Source organism: Trichomycterus rosablanca, chromosome 11, assembly GCF_030014385.1.
Source record: "Trichomycterus rosablanca isolate fTriRos1 chromosome 11, fTriRos1.hap1, whole genome shotgun sequence".
NCBI lineage: Eukaryota > Metazoa > Chordata > Actinopteri > Siluriformes > Trichomycteridae > Trichomycterus > Trichomycterus rosablanca.
The window spans coordinates 29086376-29114221 of NC_085998.1; the positions used below are offsets into that span (position 1 = coordinate 29086376).

The 27846-nt window shown below is 41.2% G+C and overlaps 1 protein-coding gene across 1 annotated transcript; it reads right to left on the bottom strand.

Moving 5' to 3' along the window:
* Positions 1-696: 696 nt before the first annotated feature.
* pias1b (protein inhibitor of activated STAT, 1b) lies at positions 697-27846 on the bottom strand. Its single transcript, XM_063004667.1, has 14 exons — positions 27828-27846; positions 15515-15962; positions 14194-14278; positions 12345-12392; positions 11997-12087; positions 9452-9586; positions 9208-9313; positions 9043-9116; positions 8599-8759; positions 8211-8341; positions 6533-6716; positions 6290-6429; positions 2374-2414; positions 697-1374 (listed from the first exon to the last, which is right to left on the bottom strand). Exons 2-14 carry the CDS (start codon positions 15957-15959, stop codon positions 1093-1095), a joined length of 1923 nt encoding a protein of 640 aa, XP_062860737.1. The 5' UTR covers positions 15960-15962; positions 27828-27846; the 3' UTR covers positions 697-1092.

The window sequence follows — 27846 nt, forward strand, 5'->3', positions numbered from 1 at the left end:
GTGAAAACATTTGTATTTTAGACATTTAGCAGACGCCTTTACCCAAAGCGACTTACAGTACTGTGACAGTATAGAGTCTAAGCAATTGAGGGTTAAGGGCCTTGCTCAAGGGCCCAACAGCAGCAACCTGGCAGTGGTGGGGCTTAAACCAGTGACCTTCTGATTACTAGTCCAAGACCTTAACCTCTAGGCTACAACGTTCCTACAGTGCGAAAAGAGGCAGTCGGTACTGAGTATGTGTCGGAGGGGGCGTGTGTCACTGGGAAGCTCCTCAGTCAGAAGTGGAGGGTTGTATTTGGTTAGAGGTAAAGCGTAACGTGATTAGGGTCATTGGATATGACTAGATTAGGGGAGAAAGCAATGCTTTTTCTGACGGCTCTCAAGAATTTGCTCGTTAACTGCTTGGGTTTGCAAGTGATTCACTTCATAAATGCACCACACTGTAATCCATAATCCGTAACATCTGACGAGTCAATTCTAACGAACTAATAAGCATACGTTGTAGCGTGAGGGTTTCAATTCAAAAGTGGTACAACTACGTCTCAAACAAAAAGCTTGAAATTGTCTTGCATACGTCATGGAGAGTAAGATGAAAGTGAACGATGAAGCTGGAATAAGAGGTGTCTGCTGATCCTCATGGCTAGATCCTGCGACGGCAAACGGAAATGCTTCTATACAGCGTACAAATGACATAACTTAAAAAAAAGCCTCATAAATTATCTGCACGAGAAAGTGTATTTAAATAACATACTGACCCCTTTAAAAGATCAAACACACTGGGACTGAAACCAGCGTCTGAGGTGAAATAAAATAGCAAAAGAGTATAAAAAGTCAAGTCGAAGGACAGCACACGGAGCAGTGGGGGACCAAAACGACTATCTTCAGTAATCACACCAAAAAATATGAACTGAAGTCACTCGCTGAGCAGGCAGCGTCCCTTTGTTTATATACAAAAGTAAAACTGAAAATAGATATTTATTCTCTGTACAGCGTTTCTTCTTTTTCTTTGTACAAAAGTTTCTCCTTATGTTCACTATACTTCTCATCTCCCATGGATGGTGTCAGTCTTTGAGTTGGCACGCTACCGTGTGCTCAGTCGAGTGAGATGACGTCGGGGATGGAGCCGTAAATGACGGAGGCGGCCGTGTCCGATCGCGACCGCGAGACGTTGCTGTGCCCGTGGCCGTCCCGCAGGCTGGAGCTACTGGTGACGTTGCCGTTGGGTGGTGCCAGCATGCCGCTCTGCGTTGTGTTCGCCTGATCCAGGTAGAGCTGGGAGGAGTTGTAGGGCATGAAGTGGAGGAGGTCGTGATCATCTGACGCCGATGCCGAGGCCGATGCCGCGGCTGCCGCTGCCATCACCATGTTGTAATGCTGGGGGTGAAGAAACAGAGGGAAAGGTTTTTAAGTGAATGAATCGAGCTGTACTGAACTAAGCCCAATCTAAGCTTCAGTTTAGACTAGAGATGCACGAGTACCGATACTGGTATTGGGTATTTGCCCGATACCGCGCTCATTAACTTGTACTCGTACTCGCAAACGAGGCTCCGATACTAAACATCCGATACCGTGTGCCTAGTACACGTTGCTGCGTCATGCCTGGTTCACACTACACGATTTTTGCCCTGATTTTCGCTCGCCGGCTGGTCGGCGCTAGATTTGCCGGCTCGGGAGCAACTCGGCGTTCGCTCGGCGATCAAAACTCGGCTCTCGATCGCTAAGCGTGAACTATCCAACAACTCGATCCGACCGGCTCGCCGAGCGCTCGAGTTTTCTAGCACGTCAGATATCTGATCTGAGATGTGCCACTGGGAATGAGTGACGTGTCGAACAGCCAATGAGAACGCAGGATACGATGTGAGGGGAAACGCAGGAGAGGAGTGTAAACAGGTGGGACAGGGGGATAATATAGTTTATATCAGAATACACCGGCACACACACACACGTTTTACAGTATTTCTGACCTGATCGTTCTCTACAAAACATAACAACAAAACACCAACATTGCAAAAATATTTATTAACCTCCAACTCACTACAGAACAATCCATGCTATTCGTGTTGCCAAATCCACTCAGATTCATTTATTTTTCCTCCTTGATTTCATCACGTCAGCGCACAAACACTTTGATCGCTCGCTACTTGTTGACGTGCATTTTTGGACGTGGTATCATTAAACTTCTCGTCACTTCTCACGTGTGTTTTTGTTTAAAAAAAAAAACGGTATTCTAAATAGGTATTGGTATCGGCAAGTACAAAAATACATGTACTTGTACTTGTACTCGGTTGGGAAAAAATGGTATCGATGCATCCCTAGTTTAGACGGATATTTTCTGAATGTACGTGTCTAGCTAGAGCTAGATTCAGATCCTACCTGATGATTTTCTCCTTGTAGAAATGAAAAGAAATTCAGATCTGTGGAAGAAAAAAAAAATACAGATTTTAAAGTAGCAGAAAGTAACATGCACAAGTTTAAACATTGGTTACATTCATAGCAGTACAGGTAGTAAATGGATACATAAGATTAATCAGTCTTTACTGTCAAACACGGTCAAGGACAATTTTGTATCTCCAATTCACATCACTTGCATGTCTTTGGACTGTGGGAGGAAACCGGTGCTCCCGGAGGAAAACCCACGCAGACACAGGAAGAACATGCAAACTGCACGCAGAAAGTGCTACCCATTGAGCTACAGTGCTGCCCCTTTTATCAGATAATAAAAATGCATGCAAGTTGTAATAGATTTGATACTAAAGGTAAAATCATACCTCTTATGACAAACATTTCTCAATACAAGACATCTCACTACGCAGCAGTCATATTACAATTTGGCTTTTTAAAAAAGTTTTTGCTACTTCGTATTACTTTATATTTTTATATTTGGTATATTTTATGTCTTTAGAGAGGAAATTTTGCGTTGCAAATTTAGCAGTAAATAAAGTACATCAAACAACAACATCAGACATATTTCATTAGTCTAACTGACCACACACACACACAGGTTTAATGTTATCCAGTTCAGTCTGAAAACCTTAAAAAGAGCCTCACAGTGAAGATAAACCAGAGCAGCGCGCGCGTGCGTGTGTGTTTGTGCCTTTAAGAGAAATGATCTGTTCACTGTATCGCTTAAAGTGATTCACGAGTCGATTCATTTTCCGCGAAGCGTAAGTTTCACTTCTCAGTTATCTCTCCGTGTTTACTGTTATTAATTAATGTCGTGGTTTTAAATAAAAACCAACTAATACAGAACATTTTTTGTGACTCTCTTACATTAAAAAGCTTAATTAAAAAGCTTAATTAAACTGCTATTACCACAGATCTGTAACCGAGTCAGACTCGTTCCGTCTAAGGAACTAAGAGTTTTCTGATGGTCCTAAAAGTTCAGCAGATGATCCTGAACTAACGAATTTGGTAATGAATAAACTTTTGCCTCTGATTGGCTCTGTAACGTTTTCTGTTCTCATCTACATCACAAGTAAGAACCGCTTACGATTTACCAAAGTGAACCAGGAGTTTATATAACGTGCTGATAGAATCGACTCAGATGTGACCGGGTTGAATTAACTTTTTAAAGTAAATATTTCAATCAGCAAAATTACATCGTATGTATGATGCACAACGTTAATGATGTTATTTTAGGTCGTGAAGAGCTTTCACGATGGTTTCTGTACGATTGTTGACGAATTTTGATGCGATGGTTGGTGCTTTGTAGCTTAAAGTCTGGATCAAGCCACTGAGCTGTTAAGCTTAACGTGATCTTTATATATCACACGATCGGATCGGCTACATTTGGGAAATATCGGCCGATCGCCGATAGCATATTTTGATTAAAAATCGGCCGATACCGATTCATAGCCGATCGATCGTTGCATCTCTACTATTTATTTAAAGTTGTAGCACATGCACATTGCTGAACGCAGCACGTCTTCTGGTCTGCGGTAATAAACAAGTCTCTTTAAGGAATAGAACACGAGAGGGAGTGTGTTATCACGGATAACATCACGGCTGTGATTCGGTCGCAGATCATCACTCACAGCCGTGATGTTATTCGCGATAATACACGACCCTCAGTTGTTCTATTGCTTTTATACAACAGTTTTTACAACATAAAGAAAGAAAATACACCAGAGAAGCCCTGAATTTCATAATTAAAATGCTTTAATATTGACAATACCTTCTGCCAAAAAGTAGTTCCACAATGAATATAAAGTTTAACACTACAAAGCAGACATCCCAGATTGCAAAAACTCATTTCAGGGAGGTAAGAAGAACAAGAAGAAGGCAAGAACCTCCGAAGGGAAAAAAGAAAAGAAATAAAAAACCTCTTGCTCTTAAGCTAACTGTTCGCGTTACAAACACATTAATGTTCCCTACATAGTGCACTAGATTGTGTATCAGATCACGGATTAATGTTCCCTACATAGGGCACTAGATTGTGTATCAGATCACGGATTTATGTTCCCTACATAGTGCACTAGATAGTGAATTAGACAACTGGTTATGTTCCCTACACAGTGTGCTAGATCAGGGGTTTTCAACCTTTTTGGACATGCGCCCCCCTTCGTGTGCCAACCGCGAACTTGCGCCCCCCCCCCCCCTCCCCTTCGTCAACCACCGCACAGAAATCATTGACAAAGCTTCTGACAAGCTAAAATAACGTAATTAACGTTGTGCACATCTTACATATGATGCAATTTTGCTGATTGAAAAAATTACTTAAAAAAGATAATACAGCCCAATCCCATTAGAGCCGATTTTATCAGCACATTATATACATTCCTGGTTCACATTGGTAAATCGTAAGCAGTTCTTGCTTTTTTTATGTAGATGTGAGCAGAAAATGTTACTTCACAGAGTCAAGCATAGACAAAAGTTCATCATTTACTAAGTTGGTTAGTTCGGGATCATCTGCTCTGACTGACAGAAAACGTTTAGCTCCACAGACAGAACGACTCTTGAGTCGGGCCCCCGCTCTGTGGTAATACTCAGTATAATTAATCCTGAGCTTTTTAAGGTAAGCGAGTCACACAAAAGAGTCACACAAAATGTTCTGTAGTGAGAAAAGAAACTTACGCTGCGCTTAAAATGAATCGACTCCTGAATCACTTCGAATCACATTGATACTGTGAACAGAGCGTCTCTCTTAAAGACACACACACGTCCTATAACAGCAGTTTTTACCGTTTTTATAACAGCTTTTGTTATCTTATCTTCACTGTTAGCTCTATTTTGAAGTTTTTTTCCCCAAACTAAACTGAATAACATTAAACCTGCGTGTGTGTGTGTGCGTGGTCAGTTAGACTAATGAAATATGTCTCCCGTGGGTGAAAAATGAATTGCTTTAGTTTTAGAAGTAAAAAAGAATCTCGTAATGCCAAATCTCGTTTATACCCCCGGTCAGGCACTCGCGCCCCCCAGACAAGTACCCGGGGGATGGGGGGGGCGCGCCCCACAGGTTGAAAACACCTGTGCTAGATTGTATATCAGATAACGCATTCATGTTCACTACGTAGTGCACTAGACAGTATATTAGACAATTGATTTATGTTCCCTACACAGTGCGCTAGATTGTATATCAGATCACGGATTTAAAAACGCGATCGGGAAAAAAGTCTGTGTCACCTGCGTGGGCGTTTGTGTGCATGAAGCTTGTCGTTTCTGGCAACGCGTCAGCGGAGTAATACAGTTGTGGTGTGAAAAGGCCGTGCTGTTATCACGAATATCAGAACGCTTCTCAACCAATCAGATTGTACGGTCGGAACTAACTGTTGTATAAATAGTATTAAAAGCTGTATTGTAGACATCACGGTTTTTGTTATGGTTACAAAGTTTAAAGCAAAAAATGTTTTTAACAAAAGGTATATAGCTAATGTTAGCCAGTTAACTGTTTAACCTTCTTAGTTATGAATTATACCGAAGCCAATAGTGATAAAAATTCCTAAAGAAGGTGTGGGTGTTCTCTCAGCTCTAATCCATTGTGGCTGTGTGTGCATTCATGGAAAAGCACTAATGACCATTTAAATGAAATGACATTCTTTACATGTGGGTCAACTGGAATGTTCAGTGTATAAGTAATAGGTTGTATGTGGTATGAAGTGATTTACAAGTATTTCAGACTTCATGATTACTATTCTGACATATTCTAAAAATAAAAACCTAATTGGCTCATATAACCAAATACTTGTGTAATGTGCTGATGTGTATAATGAAGGTAGTCATGCAACTATGCTGGGGCATTAAAACACCAAGTAGTCACTACCACAATTTTGCAGCTGGTTTGTGCTCATACCTGGTAGGTCACTGGATGCGTGATAATAATGGCGGTAGTCCTGAATGAGAGGAGGTGGGGGAGGTATGTAGTTTGGCTCCACTGCTGGCATGCTGGGAGCTCTCGTCACTGGCGAGGCTTGATGATGAAGATTCAATACCCTGTGCGTGCAAAGAAATACAATAAAACTAAACTCACTGCAGAAAGGAAAAAGAGGGCTTATAATTTAATGGTAGTGAATGTGTAACTGGAACGGAGACGAACCCTTTGCTGACTGGTGGTGAAGTGGGTGAAAGAGATGGACAGGCTCGTTTTAGTGGAGGCTCGTCATCGTTATCATCATCCGAGGAGCTGTCCAGTGTGAGGTCAATCACTTCGACTTTTTTACTGTTACTACTGCTGCTATGAGAACTGTTTCTGTGGTCAGACACCACCTGTCGACTTGAACCTGTAAAAATAGAAAATATTAGTTTTATCTTAATTAAGGAAATAAATGTCAGCTAACTTGTTTACAGGTATCTATAAAACTGCACATTTGCTTTGCATTGGCTAATATACCCCGCCAGATGTTTTACTATACACTCATATTCTCAAACATACACATACATACACCGACCAGGCATAACATTATGACCACTGACAGGTGAAGTGAATAACACTGATTATCTCTTCATCACGGCCCCTGTTAGTAGGTGGGATATATTATGCACCGAGTGAACATTTTATTCTCAAAGTTGATGTGTTAGAAGCAGGAAAAATGGGCGTGCGTAAGGATTTGAGCGAGTTTGACAAGGGCCAAATTGTGATGGCTAGACGACTGGGTCTGAGCATCTCCAAAACTGCAGCTCTTGTGGGGTGTTCCCGGTCTGTAGTGGTCAGTATCTATCAAAAGTGGTCCAAGGAAGGAACAGTGGTAAACCGGCGACAGGGTCATGGGCGGCCAAGGCTCACTGATGCACGTGGGGAGCGAAGGCTGGCACATGTGTTCCGATCCAACAGACGAGCTACTGTAGCTGATAGAAAGGTGTCAGACTCCATACCTCGACGGGTCAGGGCTGTTTTGGAAGCAAAAAGGGGACCAACACAATATTAGGAATAATGTTGTGTCTGATCGGTGTTTATACACATACTAACAGACACACTCACACATGCAGAAACACACACTAGCACATACATACACTAACACACAAAAACTCATTCACACCCACACACTTGCACATGCTTGTTCTCTGAATACACTATATTACTTGCATCTTTGCACAATATTGCGATTTGCACAACACTGTATTTTTGCACCTTACTCTTACTACTTTTTATATCTCTGCTGCTATAAAAACTCTACACTGCTAACTGTATATCGGACTATGTTTTTAACCTCACTTATCATTTACTCAGTATGTACTGACCAACACTACACGTCTCTAGTCTCGTCCCCCTCAAAATTCCTTTAGATTAGAAATGTCTTCTGTACTTATTTGTATTTATTGTACTGTTTATTATCTACACTGTGTTTATTGTGTTGTTTTGCACTTGTGCTCGGTGTTGCACCCTGGTCCTGGAGGAACGTTGTTTCGTTTCAATATGTATTTATATATAGCTGAAATGACAATAAAGCCTCTCTTGAACTCTTTATTCAAAGGCTACTAGCTAGTACCAAAGAAAGTCTTTTCAGTTTACACAGATAGATGTCCATAGCCTATAATGTTTTCCAATGAGACAAACTGAGTTCTATTTATTTATTAGGATTTTAACGTCATGTTTAATACTCATGACAGGACAAGTACTCAGTGTCAAACACCGACACAGGCAATGTTGTATCTCCAGTTTATCTAACTAAAACATCTTTGGACTGTGGGAAGAAACCAAAGCCTCAAAGGAAACCTACAAGGGAAGAACATGCAAATTCCACAAACTGAATCCTATATAGAGCAGCAGCGCATACCATCCAGGCCATTGGACGTAGCAGACACCTCCTGCACCACCTTTTTGGAAATCATAGGGGCCCAGCTGCCATCCTCCTTAAACTGGATCTCATCACAATCTACACAGCTGTTCAGGATCTCCATAAATAACCTGCATACAACAACAAAATCAACATTCTTAATTCATTACTCATCTTTATAGTGAGCCATTTTCAATGGATATGCTGATTAACGGTGCTGCTGCCTAATCTCAAATCATACCAATGTACACTGATCAGCCATAACATTAAAACCACCTCCTTGTTTCTACACTCACTGTCCATTTTATCAGCTCCACTTACCATATAGGAGCACTTTGTAGTTCTACAATTACTGACTGACGCAGAAATTAGGTCGCTTAATACTGACCCGTCAATGATGAGGTGCTCGTATGGGGCCTTCTTGTCACAGACTGGACACACCCACGTGGGTTTTTTCTCGTTCATTTGAAGGTAGAGCGTGGCATCAAAGCACTGCAGGTGTGAACAGGTCAGCGCACGGCACGGAATCATTAGCCGCATCTTCCCCAGCTGTTACATGTAAACACACACAAACCGAATCACTCCCAGTGCTAGCATGCAGCCGTCAAATTAATCCTTTACCTGAATATTAGTCAAACCACTCTGTTTGACAGTGTGGCTGTAACAGTGTTGGCACTACATTACTTTGATACGTTAAGGTGCTGATTTATAACAATGCTGGTGTGGATTAAAGCAAGCATATTTGCTCCGTAAGACCTGCTGCTTCTTAAAATAGGTAAAAATGTCTCACAAATGCATTTCCCTATAAAAAGCCATATATAAATAAGCATACCGGACAGAGGAGTGAGACTCTCAGACTAGTAGTGGCAATCTCACTGTCAGGGTCTGCTGTTAATTTCTCTTTAACTGTTGAGAAGAAGAACGATCCACATCAATCGAATAATAATAAAAGCATTTAGTAGCGTATCAACTTTTCATAGTCCACTACTGAACTCACTGAGTGCCCTGGAGTGGTCTGGATTCCTGATGCCTTTCGACCGAAGTCTCTGTAGCAGGATTGAGGATGACTGCTGTCGGACGAGGTACACAGCCATAGAGTAACTCTGAACACAAAATGCGACACAGCACAAGATGCAAGTTTAGAACAGTATTGAAAGAAGCAATTCATTTTTTCTTCTGTGTTTGTCAGCAGATCCTAGATAGAAAAAAAGCACATCTGGCAGTAGGGTGTGGTTGCTTACCCTGCCGATTTCTGACGTCCAGGATCCCACAATAGTGTTGGGGACTGTTGTGGATAAACGGACCAGGGAGGTAATGTTGATAGGTCTGCTTGGTCGCTTTGGCTCCACTCCGTTCTTAGTTGGAGGAAGATAACCCTGCGAACATTTACAGGGTGAATACAAAAAGTGAACATACAAACCTACACTAAGGCAACACTTAGACATAAGAGGGTCAAAATTATAGACACCAGTTGCTGTGTTTACATTTACGTTTGCTGTATTTAGCGGATGATCATTGAGGGGTAAGGGCCTTGCTCAGGTGGTGGTGGGGCTTGAACCAGCAACATTCTGATTACTAGATTTTCCCACTGCGCCACTCTGCACAACTTTAAATGAGAGTTTGATGCTCGACATCATTATGTCAGTTAGTAAAAAGTCTAGCTGTCAAGTTTTTTTTTACTTTTGTGCATCATCCCTGATTGCAAAATTAGACATGCATCATGTATATACAATGTGTGCAGGACAGAATACATGTTAACAAAAAAGGGACTATTTACAAGAGATCCTAAAAACTAACTTAAGGCAATGAAAATAAAAAACAAACGTCACACCCCCCAGACTGCTACGAACCTCACAGAGAAGGTCAGACTAGGGTTGGGCGGTATGACGATATTACGGTATACCGCGGTATTCAAAAATGGTGACGGTATTTTTTAAATGTGAAGCACCGAATTTCTGCTTCAGGTTTACCTTGAAAACTGAGACTTTAGGACATGCGCGCATCCACAGTGAGGGAGGGGTGGGAGGGGTTGGCGGTTGGAGCTCGCTGATTGGCTGTGGGGTGCTTACTGGTGATAACACAGAGAGACGAGTGAAGAGCCACACTGGCTAGCGTTAGCTGTGAGCTAACAAGCAGAAACTGAAAAACGGCTCGTCTTTTAATTTTTCAAAATCAACATTTTTTATCAGTTCAACCGGAAATGAACACAAGCGCGTGCATGCGCGGACATGTACTTATTTACTAAATATATCTTCAGGGTAAATCGAGCACAAGTGTTGAGAAAAAGGAGCAAACAGTAATAATAACGTTACGCCCAATCCGCTGTTCTGACTCTTGTGTCTGCCATAGATTTTCCTGCCTATGTAAGAACTATTTTTTCCTAAATAAAAGCGCTATATTAAGAAAAAAGAACGTCTCACCTGTCGTGTAATGTGAATTATAAAATATATTGTCTGGCCCTTTAAGAAAGTTAAGCGCACTATAGGGCGTAGGGAGCGAGTGTGTAGGGAATAGATCGGATTTGTACCGTTTCTGTGCTCGAGTTTTGCACTGAGCTTGTGTGACATGTAAAGTAGCGTTCTCGTTAACCACTCAAATGTTTGGACTTTGAATTATTTTAACATTACTTTACATCACCGTCATCGCAACATGAACATTTACATTCATATTTTTTGTTACGGTATAGAACTTAATTCTGGATTACAGGCATAACTAATCGTACACGTTCATACACTTTTAAGAAATATCTGTAACTATAAACTAAGCAGTTAACTTTTGAAATATATTGAAGTGTGTAGCCTGCTATTATTCTGTTTTGTGTGGGCAGTGAGAGATTACAATGCCAAAATGTTATGTGTTAATGTTTGTGTTAAAGTGTAATTGATACACATGCATTTATACTTATGCGTATTTATTATAGATCAGATAAGATAAGCAATGTTTGACGTTCAGATTGTTAAATCTTTTTATAGTAAAACATTGAAATATTGTAATTACACTCAAGTGTGTACACTGTACAGTTTGTCCGCGACACAACCCCCCCCCCCCCCCCCCCCCCAAGGTAATACCGTATACCGCGGTATTTCCTGAAGACGGTATGACGATCGGCAATATCGCCCAACCCTAGGTCAGACCCTACTCAAACTGGCCACAGTTTTGGGTGATTGGTCTTGGGGTAGTGTTGGAGATTAAATGTGCACATGCCACATTTGAATGTTTGAATTTTGCTCTAATGTAATGTTTGTTTATTAGGATTTGAACGTCATGTTTTACACTTTTGGTTACATTCATGACAGGAACGGTAGTTACTCATTACACAAGATTCATCAGTTTACAAGTTTATATTAAACACAGTCATGGACAATTTAGTGTCTACAATTCACCTCACTTGCATGTCTTTGGACTGTGGGAGGAAACCGGAGCACCCGGAGTAAACCCACGCAGACACGGGGAGAACATGCGAACTCCACACAGAAAGGACCCGGACTGCCCAACCTGGGGATCGAACCCAGGACCTTCTTGCTGTGAGGCGACTGTGCTACCCACTAAGCCACCGTGCCGCCCCTAATGTAATGTAAACACAGCAAATAAACAGTGAATGTGCATTAACGTGCAGATGTTCGTCTTAACAAGACCACTGTACAAACGTTTGCATAAGACTATATGTAAACGATATGTTAACCAATACTGTACATGTCTTATTAACTGTGAAAGTAAAAATAGTGATCATGATTAAAATACTAATAACTGTGCAGTGTGAAGTAGTTTTGATGTGCTTAAACTTACAGGGAGGTTACAGGGCTTTCCGTTCACTTTTACACAGAGGTTTGGTGGGAAATGGTCTTCCTGAGGACAACTTGTCTCTGATAAACAAAACCTGAAAACCAAGAGCAGATAAGACATGTATGACGATGAGGGGCCATGTAAGGGATGCATGGGGAAAAGAATTTTACTGGCTGACAAGACAAACTCTCCAGTAATTAGTATTTAGTATTTAAAAAAAGAAAGCAAGCCATTAGGGTTCTTTAGTATGCACAACAAGTCCGTTTGATCTTGCATAAAGTGCCACTATATGACTATATTCATCAATAATGTATTTCATATTGTGGATGAAAATGAACTTGGTTATCATACCTTAATTGAACTTGTACAGAGAAGTCACATTTGGTCCCAGCGAGGTCCCTATACACCGGAGAGAAAGAGGGGGGAGAAATGAGCATACCACGCATACAGACAGGCGTGCTTTAAACATCAAAGCTTCTTAGAAATGAGAAACAAGAACACGGTAAAAATAAGTTAGCACATGTTCAACCTTGAGCAAACTTAAGTGTGGCATTTCTTCTGTTCTGCAAATTGATTAACATTAAAACCACCTCCTTGTTTCTACACTTACCATATAAAAGCACTTTGTAGTCCTACAATTACTAACTGTAGACCATCTGGTTTTTTTCACCCTGTTCTTCAATGGGCAGGACACACACAGGCCCCCACAGAACAGGTATTATTTAGGTGGTGGATGATTCTCAGCACCGCAGTGACACTGACATGGTGGTGGTGTGTTAGTGTGTTTTTAAATACTGTGTCCACTCACTGTCCACTCTATTAGACACTCCTACCTAGTTGGTCCACCTTGTAGATGTAAGGTCAGAGACGATCGCTCATCTATTGCTGCTGTTTGAGTTGGTCATCTTCTAGACCTTCATCAGTGGTCACAGGATGCTGCCCACAAGGCGCTGTTGGATGGATATTTTTGGTTGGTGGACTATTCTCAGTCCAACACTGACTGTGAGGTATTTAAAAACTCCACACAACACACACTAACACACCACCACCGTGTCAGTGTCACTGCAGTGCTGAGTAAGACCCACCACCCAAATACCTACTCTGTGGTGGTCCTGTGGGGGTCCTGACCATTGAAGAACAGGGTGAAAGCAGGCTAAAAAAGTATGTAAAGAAACAGATTGTAGAACTACAATTAACAGTAATTGTAGAACTACAAAGTGCTTCTATATGGTAAGTGAAGCTGATAAAATGGACAGTGAGTGTAGAAACAAGGAGGTGGTTTTAATGTTATGGTTGATCAGTGTACATTGTCAAAGCAATTGAAGGTTAAGGGCCTTGCTCCAAGCCCTACAGTGGCAACCTGGCAGTGGTGGTGCTTGAACCAGCAACCTTTTGACCGCCAGGTTCTACGTTATTGCTTTCTTTACCATGCATGTATAACACGTTGATATGAAGCAATGCTAAAAACATTCAGTGCATTTTCCAAACTATGTCCTGTAATTTCAGTTCAGACGGTAACAAGTTCTCTAAAGCAAACAGGAGGCAACTGACCACAATCTGGAGTGCCAGAGCAAAGAGCCTGAATACATTTGAAAATGAACCATTTCAGTTCTTGATTTTTAATTAATTTCTGGCAAACTGTAAACCATTATGGCCATCATGAGTGATTACTGATGATAATTACAGTGAGAATTTAGGGGAGATGGAATGCAATTGTCAGTGAGTGTTTGAACCCCTTAACATTCCAGTTAGTAAACCGCACCTCTGCCCACTACGCTACTATGTAAAGCTTAGGTTGCTAAAACTGCAGTGGGATATATTAGGCAGCAAGTGAACGTTTTATCCTCAAAGCTGATGTGTTAGAAGCAGGAAAAATGGGCAAGCGCAAGGATTTGAGCGAGTCTCACGAGGGTCAAATTGTGATGGCTAGATGACTGGGTCAGAGCATCTCCAAAACTGCAGCTCTTGTGGGGTGTTCCCGGTCTGCAGTGGTCAGTATCTATCAAAAGTGGCCGAGGCTCATTGATGCACGTGGGGAGCGAAGGCTGGCCCGTGTGGTCCGATCCAACAGACGAGCTACTGTAGCTCAAACTGCTGAAGAAGTTAATGCTGGTTCTGATACGAAGGTGTCAGAATACACAGTGCATATGATAAAAGTTTGAATCAATCATTTGGAGGCCAACACCCATACACTACTTACATCGAGCTGCTGATCTGTTGGACTTGCTGAGGCGTTAATGCAAATGCAAAGCATGTTTCTTGAAACCTCTGATTGTTGTCTGAGGCTGGAAGACAATAGAAGACAAAACAAATAGAAGATAAACCATAAGAACTGTGTTAATGGTAGTCAAGAGATAAGAAGCAAAGTAAAGGTAAAGACTAAAGCTTTTTAGACCTTTTGAAAAGACTAGTGTATGTATATATCCTATTTAACTACACAGTAATGGTATATTATTTGATACATTTTAACAGATTTAAATCACTGTTTTTGTTTATATTAAACTTTTGCCATCTGGCTTCAAAAACTCCCTCAGGAGAGAGTTTACCTTGGTGCAAGTGAGGCCCTCATATGTACAGCACGTTCTTTCCATTAAAACTGCCTCCATTCTATTTAGCACCATGGCTATATATAGCCATGCTGAGAAGCTTTAATATGATAAGGCACAAATCATTTGAAGAGCACCTTGCTGTCACTAATGCCTGGTTCACACTACACCATTCTTGCCCTGATTTTCGCTCGGCGGCTGGTCGGCGCTAGATTTGCCGGCTCGGGAGCAACTCGGCTCTCGATCGCTAAGTGTGAACTACCCAACAACTCGATCCGACTGGCTCGCCGAGCGCTCGGCGACCAGATCGAGGTTTCTAGCATGTCAGATATCTGATCTCAGTTGCCCGACTGGCAGTGAGTGCTATGTCGAACAGCCAATGAGAACGCAAGATACGGGGTGAAGGGAAACGCAGGAGAGGAGTGTAAACAGGTGGGACAGGGGGATAATATAGTTTATATCAGAATACATCGGCGCACACACACGTTTTACAGTATTTCTGACTTGATCGTCCTCTACAAAACATAACACCAACACTGCATTGCAAAAATATTTATTAACCTCCAACTCACAATAGAATAATCGATACTGTTCGTGTTGCCAAATCCACTCAGATTCATTTATTTTTTTCTCTGCTGCACATCAGCGCACAAACTTTGATCGCTCGCTACTTGTTGATGAGCATTTTTGGACGTGGTATCATTAAACCCCTCGTCACTTCTCACATGTGTAGTTTGGGAGATCATAGAAGCTCGCCTGCGATTCCAGTTGGTGATAGATCGTGTAGTGTGAAACCCCCTATCGCCGATCAGTCCTGTAGTGTGAAATACACGCCGACTTAAACACTCCCGAGTGCAAAAGATTCAGTGGTGTAGTGTGAACTGTACAGCGACCCGACAAATCAGAAAGTCGCGTAGTGTGTGTGAACTTGGCATAAGTAGCAAAAACATGCTGGTTCTAGAAAAGAAATCTTACCCAGGCTGGTGGGCTTGATCAGTTCATCCAGCACGTCGTAGAAAGGCAGCCTCTGGAGCTTGACGTCTGGGTGGACGGGGTGCAGAGCGGAGGGAAGGTGTGGAAGGCCCAGCTCGTGTTTAGGCCCCAGTAAAGAGACAGGCAGTAGAGGTGAGGGAGACCCGTGACTGTCGAAGCCCAGCTGGGTTAGGCTGGCGGGCAAGCCTGTGGGCGTTGCGCCCGTCGTGGAATGGACCCCAGCGAGAGAAAGGTCTGTCGGGGAAAGCATCTTTGTGGGGAAACGGCGGCGGTACAGCTCCTTGATCTTCATTTGTACAGCCGGGCTGCAGCCCGCTTTCAGCAAATGGAGTGCTTTGGTCAAGAGTTCGTGCTTTCTCCCGTGCTTGTTGCGCCCAGCGTATCCCAAAAGCACTTGCAGTTCTGAGACGCGCAAGCTCATTACCATTTGCTATTGTGTGCAAAATAAAAGGAAAAAGACAATAAATTAGTAAAATGCTTTACAGTCAATCTGATCATAAAAACAATACATTCGCTGAAACTCACAAGTGATTATACACCGATCAACCATAACATTAAAACCACCTCCTTGTTTCTACACTCACTGTCCATTTTATCGGCTCCACTATGCACCATATAGGAGCACTTTGTAGTTCTACAATTACTGACAGTAGTCCATCTGTTTCTCTGCATGCTTTGTTAGCCCCCTTACATGCTGTTCTTCAATGGTCAGGACTCTCCCAGGACCACTACAGAGCAGGTATTATTTAGGTGGTGGATCATTCTCAGCACTGTAGTGACACTGACATGGTGGTGGTGTGTTAGTGTGTGTTGTGCTGGTACGAGTGGATAAGACACAGCAGTGCTACTGGAGTTTTTAAACACGTCACTGTCACTGCTGGACCACCATCCAAAAATATCCAGCCGACAGCTCCACGTGGGCAGCGTCCTGTGACCACTGATGAAGGTCTAGAAGATGACCAACTCAAACAGCAGCAATAGATGAGCGATCGTCTCTGACTTTACATCTACAAGGTGGACCAACTAGGTAGGAGTGTCTAATAGAGTGGGCATGGTATTTAAAAACTCCAGCAGCGCTGCTGTGTCTGATCCACTTATACCAGCACAACACACACCAACACACCACCACCATGTCAGTGACACTGCAGGGCTGAGAATGATCCACCACCTAAATAATGACTGCTCTGTAGTGGTCCTGACCATTCAAGAACAGCATGAAAGGGGGTTAACAAAGTATGTAGAGAAACAGATGAACTACAGTCAGTAAATGTAGAACTTGTAGAACAGGGGTCATCAAACTACGGCCCGATGCTTTAATTTGACCGGCCCCTTTAACCACAGCAGCAATACATGTTGTCTGGCCGCTGTTCATCTTCGAACTCACAGTATTATAACGGGGAAAAAATTAACAGAGGAAACAAAAATTGGCCACCCGGAGTCTCAGTAGATTATACGGCAGCTATCCAACGGGTGGCGCTCCAAGCATGAGGGGAGTGATTGGCGCATCAACAGAGAGATGAGTGACCGCAGCCACTGCACTGTGTTGCGAAGCAGTTAAGTGGGATTTCGTTATGAAAATCCTCGTGTCCTGTGTTAATTTCATTAAAGCTAATGCTCTTAACTACAGACAGTTTCAGGAATTCTTGTCTGAGCTGAAGATGTGCTTTACTGCTTTGTGTCGCGGACAAACTGTACAGTGTACACACGAGTGTAATTACAATATTTCAATGTTTTATTATAAAAAGATTTAACAATCTGAACGTCAAACATTGCTTATCTTGTCTGATCTATAATAAATACGCATAAGTATAAATGCATGTGTATCAATTACACTTTAACACAAACATTAACACATAACATTTTGGCATTGTAATCTCTCTCTGCCCACACAAAACAGAATAATAGCAGCTACACACTTCAATATATTTCAAAAGTTAACTGCTTAGTTTATAGTTACAGATATTTCTTAAAAGTGTATGAATGTGTACGATTAGTTATGCCTGTAATCCAGAATTAAGTTCTTTACCGTAACAAAAAATATGAATGTAAATGTTCATGTTGCGATGACGGTGATGTAAAGTAATGTTAAAATAATTCAAAGTCCAAACATTTGAGTGGTTAACGAGAACGCTACTTTACATGTCACACAAGCTCAGTGCAAAACTAGAGCACAGAAACGGTACAAATCCGATCTATTCCCTACACACTCGCTCCCTACGCCCTATAGTGCGCTTCACTTTCTTAAAGGGCCAGACAATATATTTTATAATTCACATTACACGACAGGTGAGACGTTCTTTTTTCTTAATATAGCGCTTTTATTTAGGAAAAAATAGTTCTTACATAGGCAGGAAAATCTATGGCAGACACAAGAGTCAGAACAGCGGATTGGGCGTAACGTTATTATTACTGTTTGCTCCTTTTTCTCAACACTTGCAGAAATTCGGCGCTTCACATTTAAAAAATACCGTCACCATTTTTGAATACCGTCACCATTTTTGAATACCGCGGTATACGGTAATATCGTCATACCGCCCAACCCTAGTGTGTGTGTTTGCCTAAATCTTCATAAAAGCCTGTGGTGGTTGAAACGAAGTAAAGTCAGTAAACATGAGTAAAGTAAACACGACGATCTGATGGTGTGGATGTTATACTGAGTTTTAGTTTTATCAGCTTAAAATGATCTCAAACTTTCTGTGGTTTTCTCTGTCCAGTCTCCTATCAAATTTCGGCTGCGTCCTAAATCGCTACGTTCAGTTCGCAGGAGCGGCGAACTTGTCCAAATACGTAGTGTTCATTAAACTGTCCGCAAAAAGAACCCGGATTAAGTCCTGTTAAGTTCTGTTTATGTTTAAGATATTTGGGACGCAGCCCTCAGATTCTTCACGTCACCTGCACACAGCGTTAAACACGCTGCGCAAAAGTGAAAGTCGTCCGTGTAAAACACCGTGAGCTGTATATGGTTGTGCGGATTAAACGATTCCTCGATGCAAAAAATTTGAATCGATGATTTTTAGTAATCGATTTACTCGAGGAATCGTTTCAGCCCTACTTGCCCTGTGAAGCTGATGAGGCCAACCTTAATAAGTAGATTGCGATGACCTGTCGACCGACATACTAGATCTCAAACCACGAAAGTATGGTCACCCCCTGCCCTTCAAGTCCCACCTTTCTTATTAATCTTTAAAACTGTGACCAAAGCTGACGGCTGTCAGTAACAGTATGAAAAATGCATAACAACAGGAGCAGGCTTCCTTGGAGCACCTAACAAACAGGTCAGAAAATACATTTTAAAAAATCTATTCCAAACACCTATCCGGCACTTTTAGCCCCGTTTTTTTAGCCCTAGGTCCAAATAAGCTTTAATACTTCATGTGCAGGGGTGCAACCTGTTGCCCATTTAATATGCAACCATATAAGCAACAGTAATCATTAAGGAGCAATGCAGCTAATGTTGAATATCATAAAACTCTCCAGCATTTGGTTTTAATTTAAACTATGACTCAGGAAACGGGGGGGGTGGGGGTGGTAAGAGACTGGGGGGAGGGGAAGACTGAACCTCGGCTTGAACCAGTACGCTTTTATAATTAAAATCAACAAAGCAAAACTCCAAAGAAAACTAAAACGTCTAAGGTCAATAGCAGCTCACATTTCATAGTATATGTGACCGTATTCTAACTGCCAGTTTATCGCCAAGTGCCAACTGGACTGTTCCAACAAACACACGCACATCTTTTAATTAAAACTGCCACCCCCCAACATAAACATAAACATGCAGCTTCAGTGCTGTCTGAGAGAGAAAGAACACAACCTGCTCCTCATAGCACACACCAATGCATTTCTTTTCACAGTAAATAACCAATAACATAAAAAAGCTGTGTGTGTGTGTATATACACCAATCAGCCATAACATTAAAACCACCTCCTTGTTTCTAAACACTGTCCATTTCATCAACTTCACTTACCATATAGGAGCACTTTGTAGTTCTACAATTACTGACTGTAGTCCATCTGTTTCTCTACATACTTTTTTAGTCCCGTAGTTTCAACCTGTTCTTCAATGGCCAGGACCACTACAGAGCAGGTATTATTTAGGTGGTGGATCATTCTCAGCACTGCAGTGACACTGACATGGTGTTGGTGTGTTAGTGTGTGTTGCGCTGGTATGAGTGGATCAGACACAGCAGCACTGCTGGAGTTTTTAAATATCGTGTCCACTCACTGTCCACTCTATTAGACACTACATCTACAAGGTGGACCAACTAGGTAGGAAAGTCAGAGACGATCGCTCATCTACTGCCGCTGTTTGAGTTGGTCATCTTCTAGACCTTCATGAGTGGTCACAGGACGCTGCCCACGGGGCGCTTTGTGCTGGATATTTTTGGTTGATGGACTATTCTCAGTCCAGCAGTGCCAGTGAGGTGTTTAAAAACCCCAGCAGCGCTGCTGTGTCTGATCCACTCATACCAGCACAACACACACTAACACACCACCGCCATGTCAGTGACACTGCAGGGCTGAGAATGATCCACCACATAAATAATACCTGCTCTGTAGTGGTCCTGTGGTGGTTCTGGCCATTGAAGAACAGAGTGAAAGCAGGTTAAAAATGTACGTAGAGAAACAGATGTGCTACAAAGTGCTTTTATATAGTAAGTGAAGCTGATAAAATGGACTGTAACTGTAAGGAGGTGGTTTTAATGTTATGCCGCATCGATGTTTTTTCACACACCACCATGAAAACTGCACGACATGACACCTAACTAATTGTTTACAGATTAAGTTCCTGATGTAAAACCTCATTTGGTTTCGTTTGGTGTTTTTGTGAGTCACTTTGCTCTGATATATCGAAACTGCATGACATTATGCTGCCTCTCTACGCAGGGAGGAAAACGCTAAGAGGATGTTTAGTTTTTTCCTTCAAATATTACAAGGATGCAAATAAAAAGAGTTAGAGTGGTATTAAAAATGAAATGATTTAAATACGTAACTTAGTAATCAGAAGTCACTTCAATAGTAAAAACGGAAACAACAACAACTGTCAGTGGCTGTTCAAACGTTTCACATGTGGTGCCAACTGAACTCTGTACTACCAATACTTTACCATGCTACTAAACACGAAACTCAACAACTGAAATGTTGATATCTCTACATGAAAGAAATGATGGATTTCTGATGGAACGTCCATAGTAGTTTACACTATGAAGTCAAAGGTTTGTGGACGTCCCAATGAATAACCAAACCCATCAAACTACTTCTTTATGGACTATGTAAAAGAGCACGGTCTTGCGTCACACTGGAATAAGAAAGCACCTGTTAACAATGGGTGTGGCAAAAGACACCTGATCTCTATAATTAAGCAAACATTCCACATGACTACATACTTTTGATATGTTTACAAAGACTGGGTATTTTGGATATGCCACAATTTCCATTTTAACTACCGCAGGTTATGAATTTATAAGACAGGAAAGTCCCTTTTTATTTGTAAGCCACAACTAGATGTGTATGTCTAAAATGTCTAAACTTTTTATCAGAGTTAATTAAACTGAAGCTAGGGCTGGGCGATATTGCAAAAAAAAAAAAAAAAAAAACTAGATTATTTTCAAGTTTATTATCAATTCCCGATTCAGATTTTTTTTGTTTGTTCTTGTATAATGCAATTGAAAAAAGACTAATTTTTTTTTTTTTTTTTTTTTTTTTTTTTTTTTTTACATTTTAGTTTAAAAGACTGCAGAAGTGCAAAAATAGTAACAGCACCACCTATAATTATCCTCTCAAGGGACTCAAACGTCATAACAATACGATACAGTAGACCCTTGACTAACGAATTTAATTGGTTCCGAAGGGCTGTTCTTAAGTCAAAATGTTAGTTAGTTAAACTTATTTTACCTATAAGAAATAATGTAAATAGAATTAATCCGTGCCAGACCTCCCAAACCACCCCCTTACCTAACCCTTCTAATGTCTTAAATGGTCTTTTTTGTTATAAATACAAGTATATTTGCCCTTAAATCTTAAATTATAGAATAGACATTACTGTAATAAACAATAATAAACAACAATACACAGTAGTACTGGACTGCACATAAAACACACATCACATTTCAGTACAGTACGTGTGCTGTACCATACACCATAATTAGAGATGCATGAGTACCGATACTAGTATCGGGTATTAGCCCGATACCGCGCTCATTAACTCGTACTCGTACTCGCAAACGAGGCTCCGATACTAAACATCCGATACCTTGTGCCTAGTGCACGTTGCTGCGTTAACGCAGGGATTTTCAACCTGTGGGGCGCGAGTGCCTGACCGGGGGGCGTGACATTGCGAGATTTTTTTACTTCTAAAACTAAAGCAATTCATTTTTCACCCACGGGAGACAGATTGAATTATTCTCACTGACCACGCTCACATGCACGTTTAATGTTATTTAGTTCCGTTTGAAAAAAAAAAAAACTTCAAAATAGAGCTAACAGCGAAGATAACCGGTTACAAAAGCAGCGACCGCTGTTATAGGACGTGTTTGTGTCTTTAATACTCTGTTCAGTGTCGATACAAGTGATTCAGGAGTCGACTCATTTTAAGCGCAGCGTAAGTTTCTTTTCTCAGTCATCTCTCCGTGTTTACTGTTATAATAAATGATGCGGTTGTAAATAAACACCAACTACTACAGAACATTTTGTGTGACTCACTTACATTATAAAGCTCAGGCTTAATTATACTGGTTATTACCACAGAGCGGGAGCCGACTCAGAGTCGTTTACGATTTACCGAGGTGAACCACGAATGTATGTGCTGATAGAATCGGCTCAGATGGGATCGGACTGTATTATCCTTTTAAAGAAAATATTTCAATCAGCAGAATCGCATCGCATGTATGATGTGCACAGCGTTAATTACGTGCGTTTATTAATGAACGTTAACGTTAGCTTGTCAGAAGCTTTCTCAATGATGGCTGTGCGGTGTTTTTTTTTTTTTTTTTTACAATTAGTGATGGCAACCCAAGCAACTGTTCCACTGCACTATTTTACACTCAAAACTACACTATTCCATAATGCTCCAGATTGCATCATTCTAAATAGGTATCGGTATCGGCGAGTACTAAAATACATGTACTTGTACTCGGTTGGGAAAAAATGGTATTGATGCATCCCTAACCATAATACATTGTATCTACCAGAAACAACAATAACTCATATTTCTCTATTATTTCCTTCTTTATTTCAATAGTGTTGTATTTTGTAGGTGTAATTGCACGAAGGAAAGAATACTTTACTCAGCGACTTCCTTCTCTCTCACTCACTGTCCCCTCTGTCTGATACACAGTGACAGCTACTGGCAGGAGAAATTATACAACAACAAAAAACTGTGCTTTCTCTGCACCTTCTCTGGGGACATTTTAATATAGAAGTTTACAAAATATAAAGAAAACACTGTCCGCTCACTGTATATATAGATACACTGCCTGGCCAAAAAAAATGGTCACACACTCTAATATTTGGTTGGACCGCCTTTAGCTTTGATTACGGCACACATTCGCTGTGGCATCGTTTCCACAAGCATCTGTCCAGAGTTGCATTAATTTTTTCCCAAGATCTTGTATTGATGATGGGAGATTTGGACCACTGTGCAAAGTCTTCTCCAGCACATCCCAAAGATTCCCAATGGGGTTCAGGTCTGGACTCTGTGGTGGCCAATCCATGTGTGAAAATGATGTCTCATGCTCCCTGAACAACTCTCTCACAATTTGAGCCTGATTAATCCTGGCATTGTCATCTTGGAATATCCATTGATGGAATAACCTGGTGGTTCAGTATATTCAGGTAGTCAGCTGACCTCATTCTTTGGGCACGTAACGTTGCTGAACCTAGACCTGACCAACTGCAGCAACCCCAGATCATAGCACTGCCCCCACAGGCTTGTACGGTAGGCACTAGGCATGATGGGTGCATCACTTCAGCTGCCTCTCTTCTTACCCTGATGCGCCCATCACTCTGGAACAGGGTAAATCTGGACTCATCAGACCACATGACCTTCTTCCATTGCTCCAGAGTCCAATCTTTATGCTCCCTAGCAAATTGAAGCAGTTTTTGCTGGTTAGCCTCACTGACAAGTGGTTTTCTTAAGGCTACACAGCTGTTTAGTCCCAATCCCTTGAGTTCCCTTCGCATTGTGCGTGTGGAAATGCTCTTACTTTCACTATTAAACATCCCTGAGTCCTACTGGAGTTTTTCTACCATTTGATTTCACCAAACGTTTATGTGATCACCGATCCCGATCATTCAAGTTTTTTTTTCCGACCACATTCCTTCCTCGAAGATGATGTTTCCCCACTGTGCTTCCACTTTGTAATAATGTGTTGGACAGTTCTTAACCAGGTTTTAGTAGTTTCAGCTAAATCTCCTTAGATGTTTTTTCTGCTTGATGCATGCCAATAATTTGACCCTTCTGAAACAGATTAACATCTTTTCCACGACCACAGGATGTGTCTTTCCACATGGTTGTTTAACAAATGAGAAGAAGCTACTCACTGCATCAGTTAGGGTTAAATAACTTGTTGCCAGCTGAAACATAATTACCCATGCAGTAATTATCCAATGGTGAGTAATTATCCAAAAGAGGCTCTTACCTATTTGCTTAGTTAAATCCAGGTGGTGACCTTTTTTTTGGGCCAGGCAGTGTATTTAAACACTTCTGTTTGTCTGTCTCGTTGCGAAGTATTGCTGATCGTGTTTGTGTGCCTTATCTCGTTTCTTAGCTTGGTTTTATCAACTGCATCTTGTAGGTTCCCAAAAGCAAGCACAGATCATGTCTACAATCAGTTTTACAATCAGTTTTAAATTCAATAAAACCAAAAAGTTTATTCACAAAAAAAATCAGACTATCTATAAGGGCTCACAATTTACACTGCACTGTCAGAACAAGCCATGAGGTCCAAGGATTTGTCTGTTTATTTGTCACTGTGATCAAATTGTGACAAGATGATGTAAAACTATTCATAAAGCTTCAAGCTTCAGGCAACAATAATAATCTGGGAAGAAGTGGAAGAAACTTGGTACAATGTTGGACCTTTTTAGAATTGGCCGTCTGGTCAGACTAGGCATCTGGACAAGAAGGACCTTGGTTAAGGAACCTCTAAAAGTAAAACCTCTGCTGCAGACTTTATGGTGTAATTGCAAAACAAAAGCCACTGTTGAGTAATAGGCATATGACAGCCTGTTTTTTGGTCATAGCAACAAAAAACAGGTACTTCACATAAACTGGCTAATAGAGACTATATATATATATATATATATATATATATATGTTGAAACATGGGGTTGGCAGCATCATGATATGAGGGTGCGTCTCAGCAACAGGAACAGAAAGAACAATAAGAATTGAGGCATGAATAAATAAAGCCAAATACAGGAAAATCCTTGAAACTCCACCAGTACACACACAAACTCAGGGGCACGTTTTACCTTTCAGACAGACCTCTCTGAATGTCCTTAGGTGGCCCAGCAAAAAAACCCAGACTTGAGCCTAGAGACCTAAAGATGGCAGTTTACAGATCCATGCCATCCATTCGAGCCAGAGACGATTTGCGACGAAAAATGGGATAAACTGCCCAAATTCAGGAGTTTGTAGAGGTGTATCCAAGAATACGTACAGGTGTTTGTTTATTGGGATTTTAACGTCATGTTTCACACTTTTGGTTACATTCATGACAGGAACGGTAGTTACTTATCACACAAGGTTAATGTCAAACATAGTCATGGACAATTTAGTGTCTCCAATTCACCTCACTTGCATGTCTTTGGAACGTGGGAGGAGACCGGAGCTCCCGGAGGAAACCCACGCGGACACGGGGAGAACGTGCAAACTCCACACAGAAAGGACCCGGACCGGCCCACCTGGGGATCGAACCCAGGACCTTCTTGCTGTGAGGCGACAGTGCTACCCACTTAGCCACCGTGCCGCCCACCCGGTTGGTATAAAAACCTTAAGTCTGACCAGAACTAAGTGGAATATGTGCCAAAAGGATGGCAGAATCCACAAAGTGAGTCTGCCTCTGCCCCATCTGAGCAAAGCATGGCAGTTGTGGTGTGCAACAAAACATTAGCATAGCTTGGTCACATTGTGTTGATCTAGTCTGGACAAAGATTCACAACAGCAAAAATTAATGATTTGTCATAACAAAACATAACAGAACAAGGAATTACCATTAGAATAGTATCATGCATTAAGATAATCATTTCTGTATCATTTCAGGTCAGAATCGACACCAGTACTTAAACTATACTGTTTAATTTAGATCTAATGTCTTATAGCAGTGTGAGATTTAGACAATGACATAAATCACCCATAATATGCCAAGGCTAGTGATCAGAAGCTTGCTGGTTCAAAATTTGCCATGTTTCCACTGTTGGACCCCTGAGCAAAGCCCTATACTGTAACAATGGAAAGTCGCTTTGGATAAAAGCATTTGCTAAATGTACAACTTGTTTATCATTAAATCGCATTTTAAATTAAGGCAAGTATTCCAGAGTTTCCATAAAGCTCACTTCTCAATAATACATATATTAATAACTATTACAATTCATGTATATCTTAGTAGTAAAGCAGCATTAAAACCGCAGCAGGGGGGATTTTTTTTTTTAATTTTCCCCCAATCTAGTCGTGTCCAATTACCCTGATTGCGTCCTCTATACTGATTCGACCCTTCACCGCTGACTGAGGACGCCTCTCAACTGACGTACGCCCCCTCCGGCATGTACAGTCATACAGACTGCATTTTTCACCTGCACGAGTCGAGTTCATACACTTGACGAGCACTGTGCATGGAGGGACACACCCCCATCAGCATTATTCCTCAGCCCTGTGCAGGTGCCATCAGTCAGCCAGCAGGGGCCGCAGTCGCACCTGTTATGAGGACCTATGATCTGACTTTCTTACCCTCTAAACCCGAATAACAGCCAATCGTTGTTCATGCTGCCGCCCAGCCCAGTTGGAAGGCAGAGCTGAGATTCGATACGATGTATTCGAGACCCGGGGAGGATTTTAATAAAATGTTAATTTGCGGGAAAGATTAACTATTGCTATGCGGTTTCCTGTTTTTCATACAGCAAGTCAGCTGGTAAATATTGCACTTGAGTATGGTCATTATAGCATTATGAAACTTCATAAGTTGGTCTGTCTAAATACGACAGCATGTTTTTAATGAGTTATAAAAAGTTTTCATGAGTTTTTGGCTAAAATGCTACAAGAAACAAATACTTTTTTTTTTTATTATTATTATTTTTGTTTATGCATTTTCTCCCCTTTTTCCCCTCGATTTGGCGCGTCCAATTGCCTGATTGTGTCATGCTTCCTCTCCACTAATGCCGACCCTGACTCTGATTGAGGAGAACAAAGCTAACCCACGCCCCCTCCGACATGTGGGTAGCAGCCGTATGCATTTTTTTTCACCTGCACTTTGACAGGCGTGCATGCAAATCAGCACTGTGTACGGAGAGACACACCCTGATCAATGCACTTTTTTGATCAATCAGCCAGCAGAGGTCGTAATTGCATTAGTCATGAGAGAGATCCTATCTGGCTTTAATCCCGTCCCTATATGAACAACAGGCCAATCGTTGTTCGTGTTGCCGCTCAGCCAAGCCGGCAGGCAGAGCTGAGACCCGATACGCTGTATTCGAGTTCCCAGCTCTGGTGTTTTACCGCTGCGCCACCTGAGCAGCCTACAAATAAATAAATTTGACCAATGTGATCTGCCAATTATGCTGAATAAAGCCAACTAGAAAAAATCAGTTATATTAACACATTATATAGTAAAGAAAACTGAAAAGCTAATAAAACATGTAGATGTATTTTGATGGAATCCTTCCACTTCATGTCAGGCTTTCAATTTAATTAACTAAAAAAATATGTATAATTTAGAACTGGATGTGTGCAGGACACACAATTAACAATCTATATAGAACAATAAGCTATAACATGACTAATGCAAAAAATTTATTGAATGATTTTCTTCTTGGTGTACTGCAATGAATTACTAATATAATTACACATGAACAGCAATGTAACTAAACTGGATTTAATTACAGTCTAGGTTAAAATTACATGCTTGATTAACTTGCATACTTGAATGGTTTAAGCTAAAGAACACAATGTACCCATGCTTACATGTAAATTTACTGTGTACCTAAACACTTGTAAATACTGTACAATAGTGCTGCATTTGGATGCTGATTTACAACGTAAAACGTAACAGATGTTAGCTAGTAAACAAAAATACATTCTGACCTTGAGCTTGTCTGCAGAC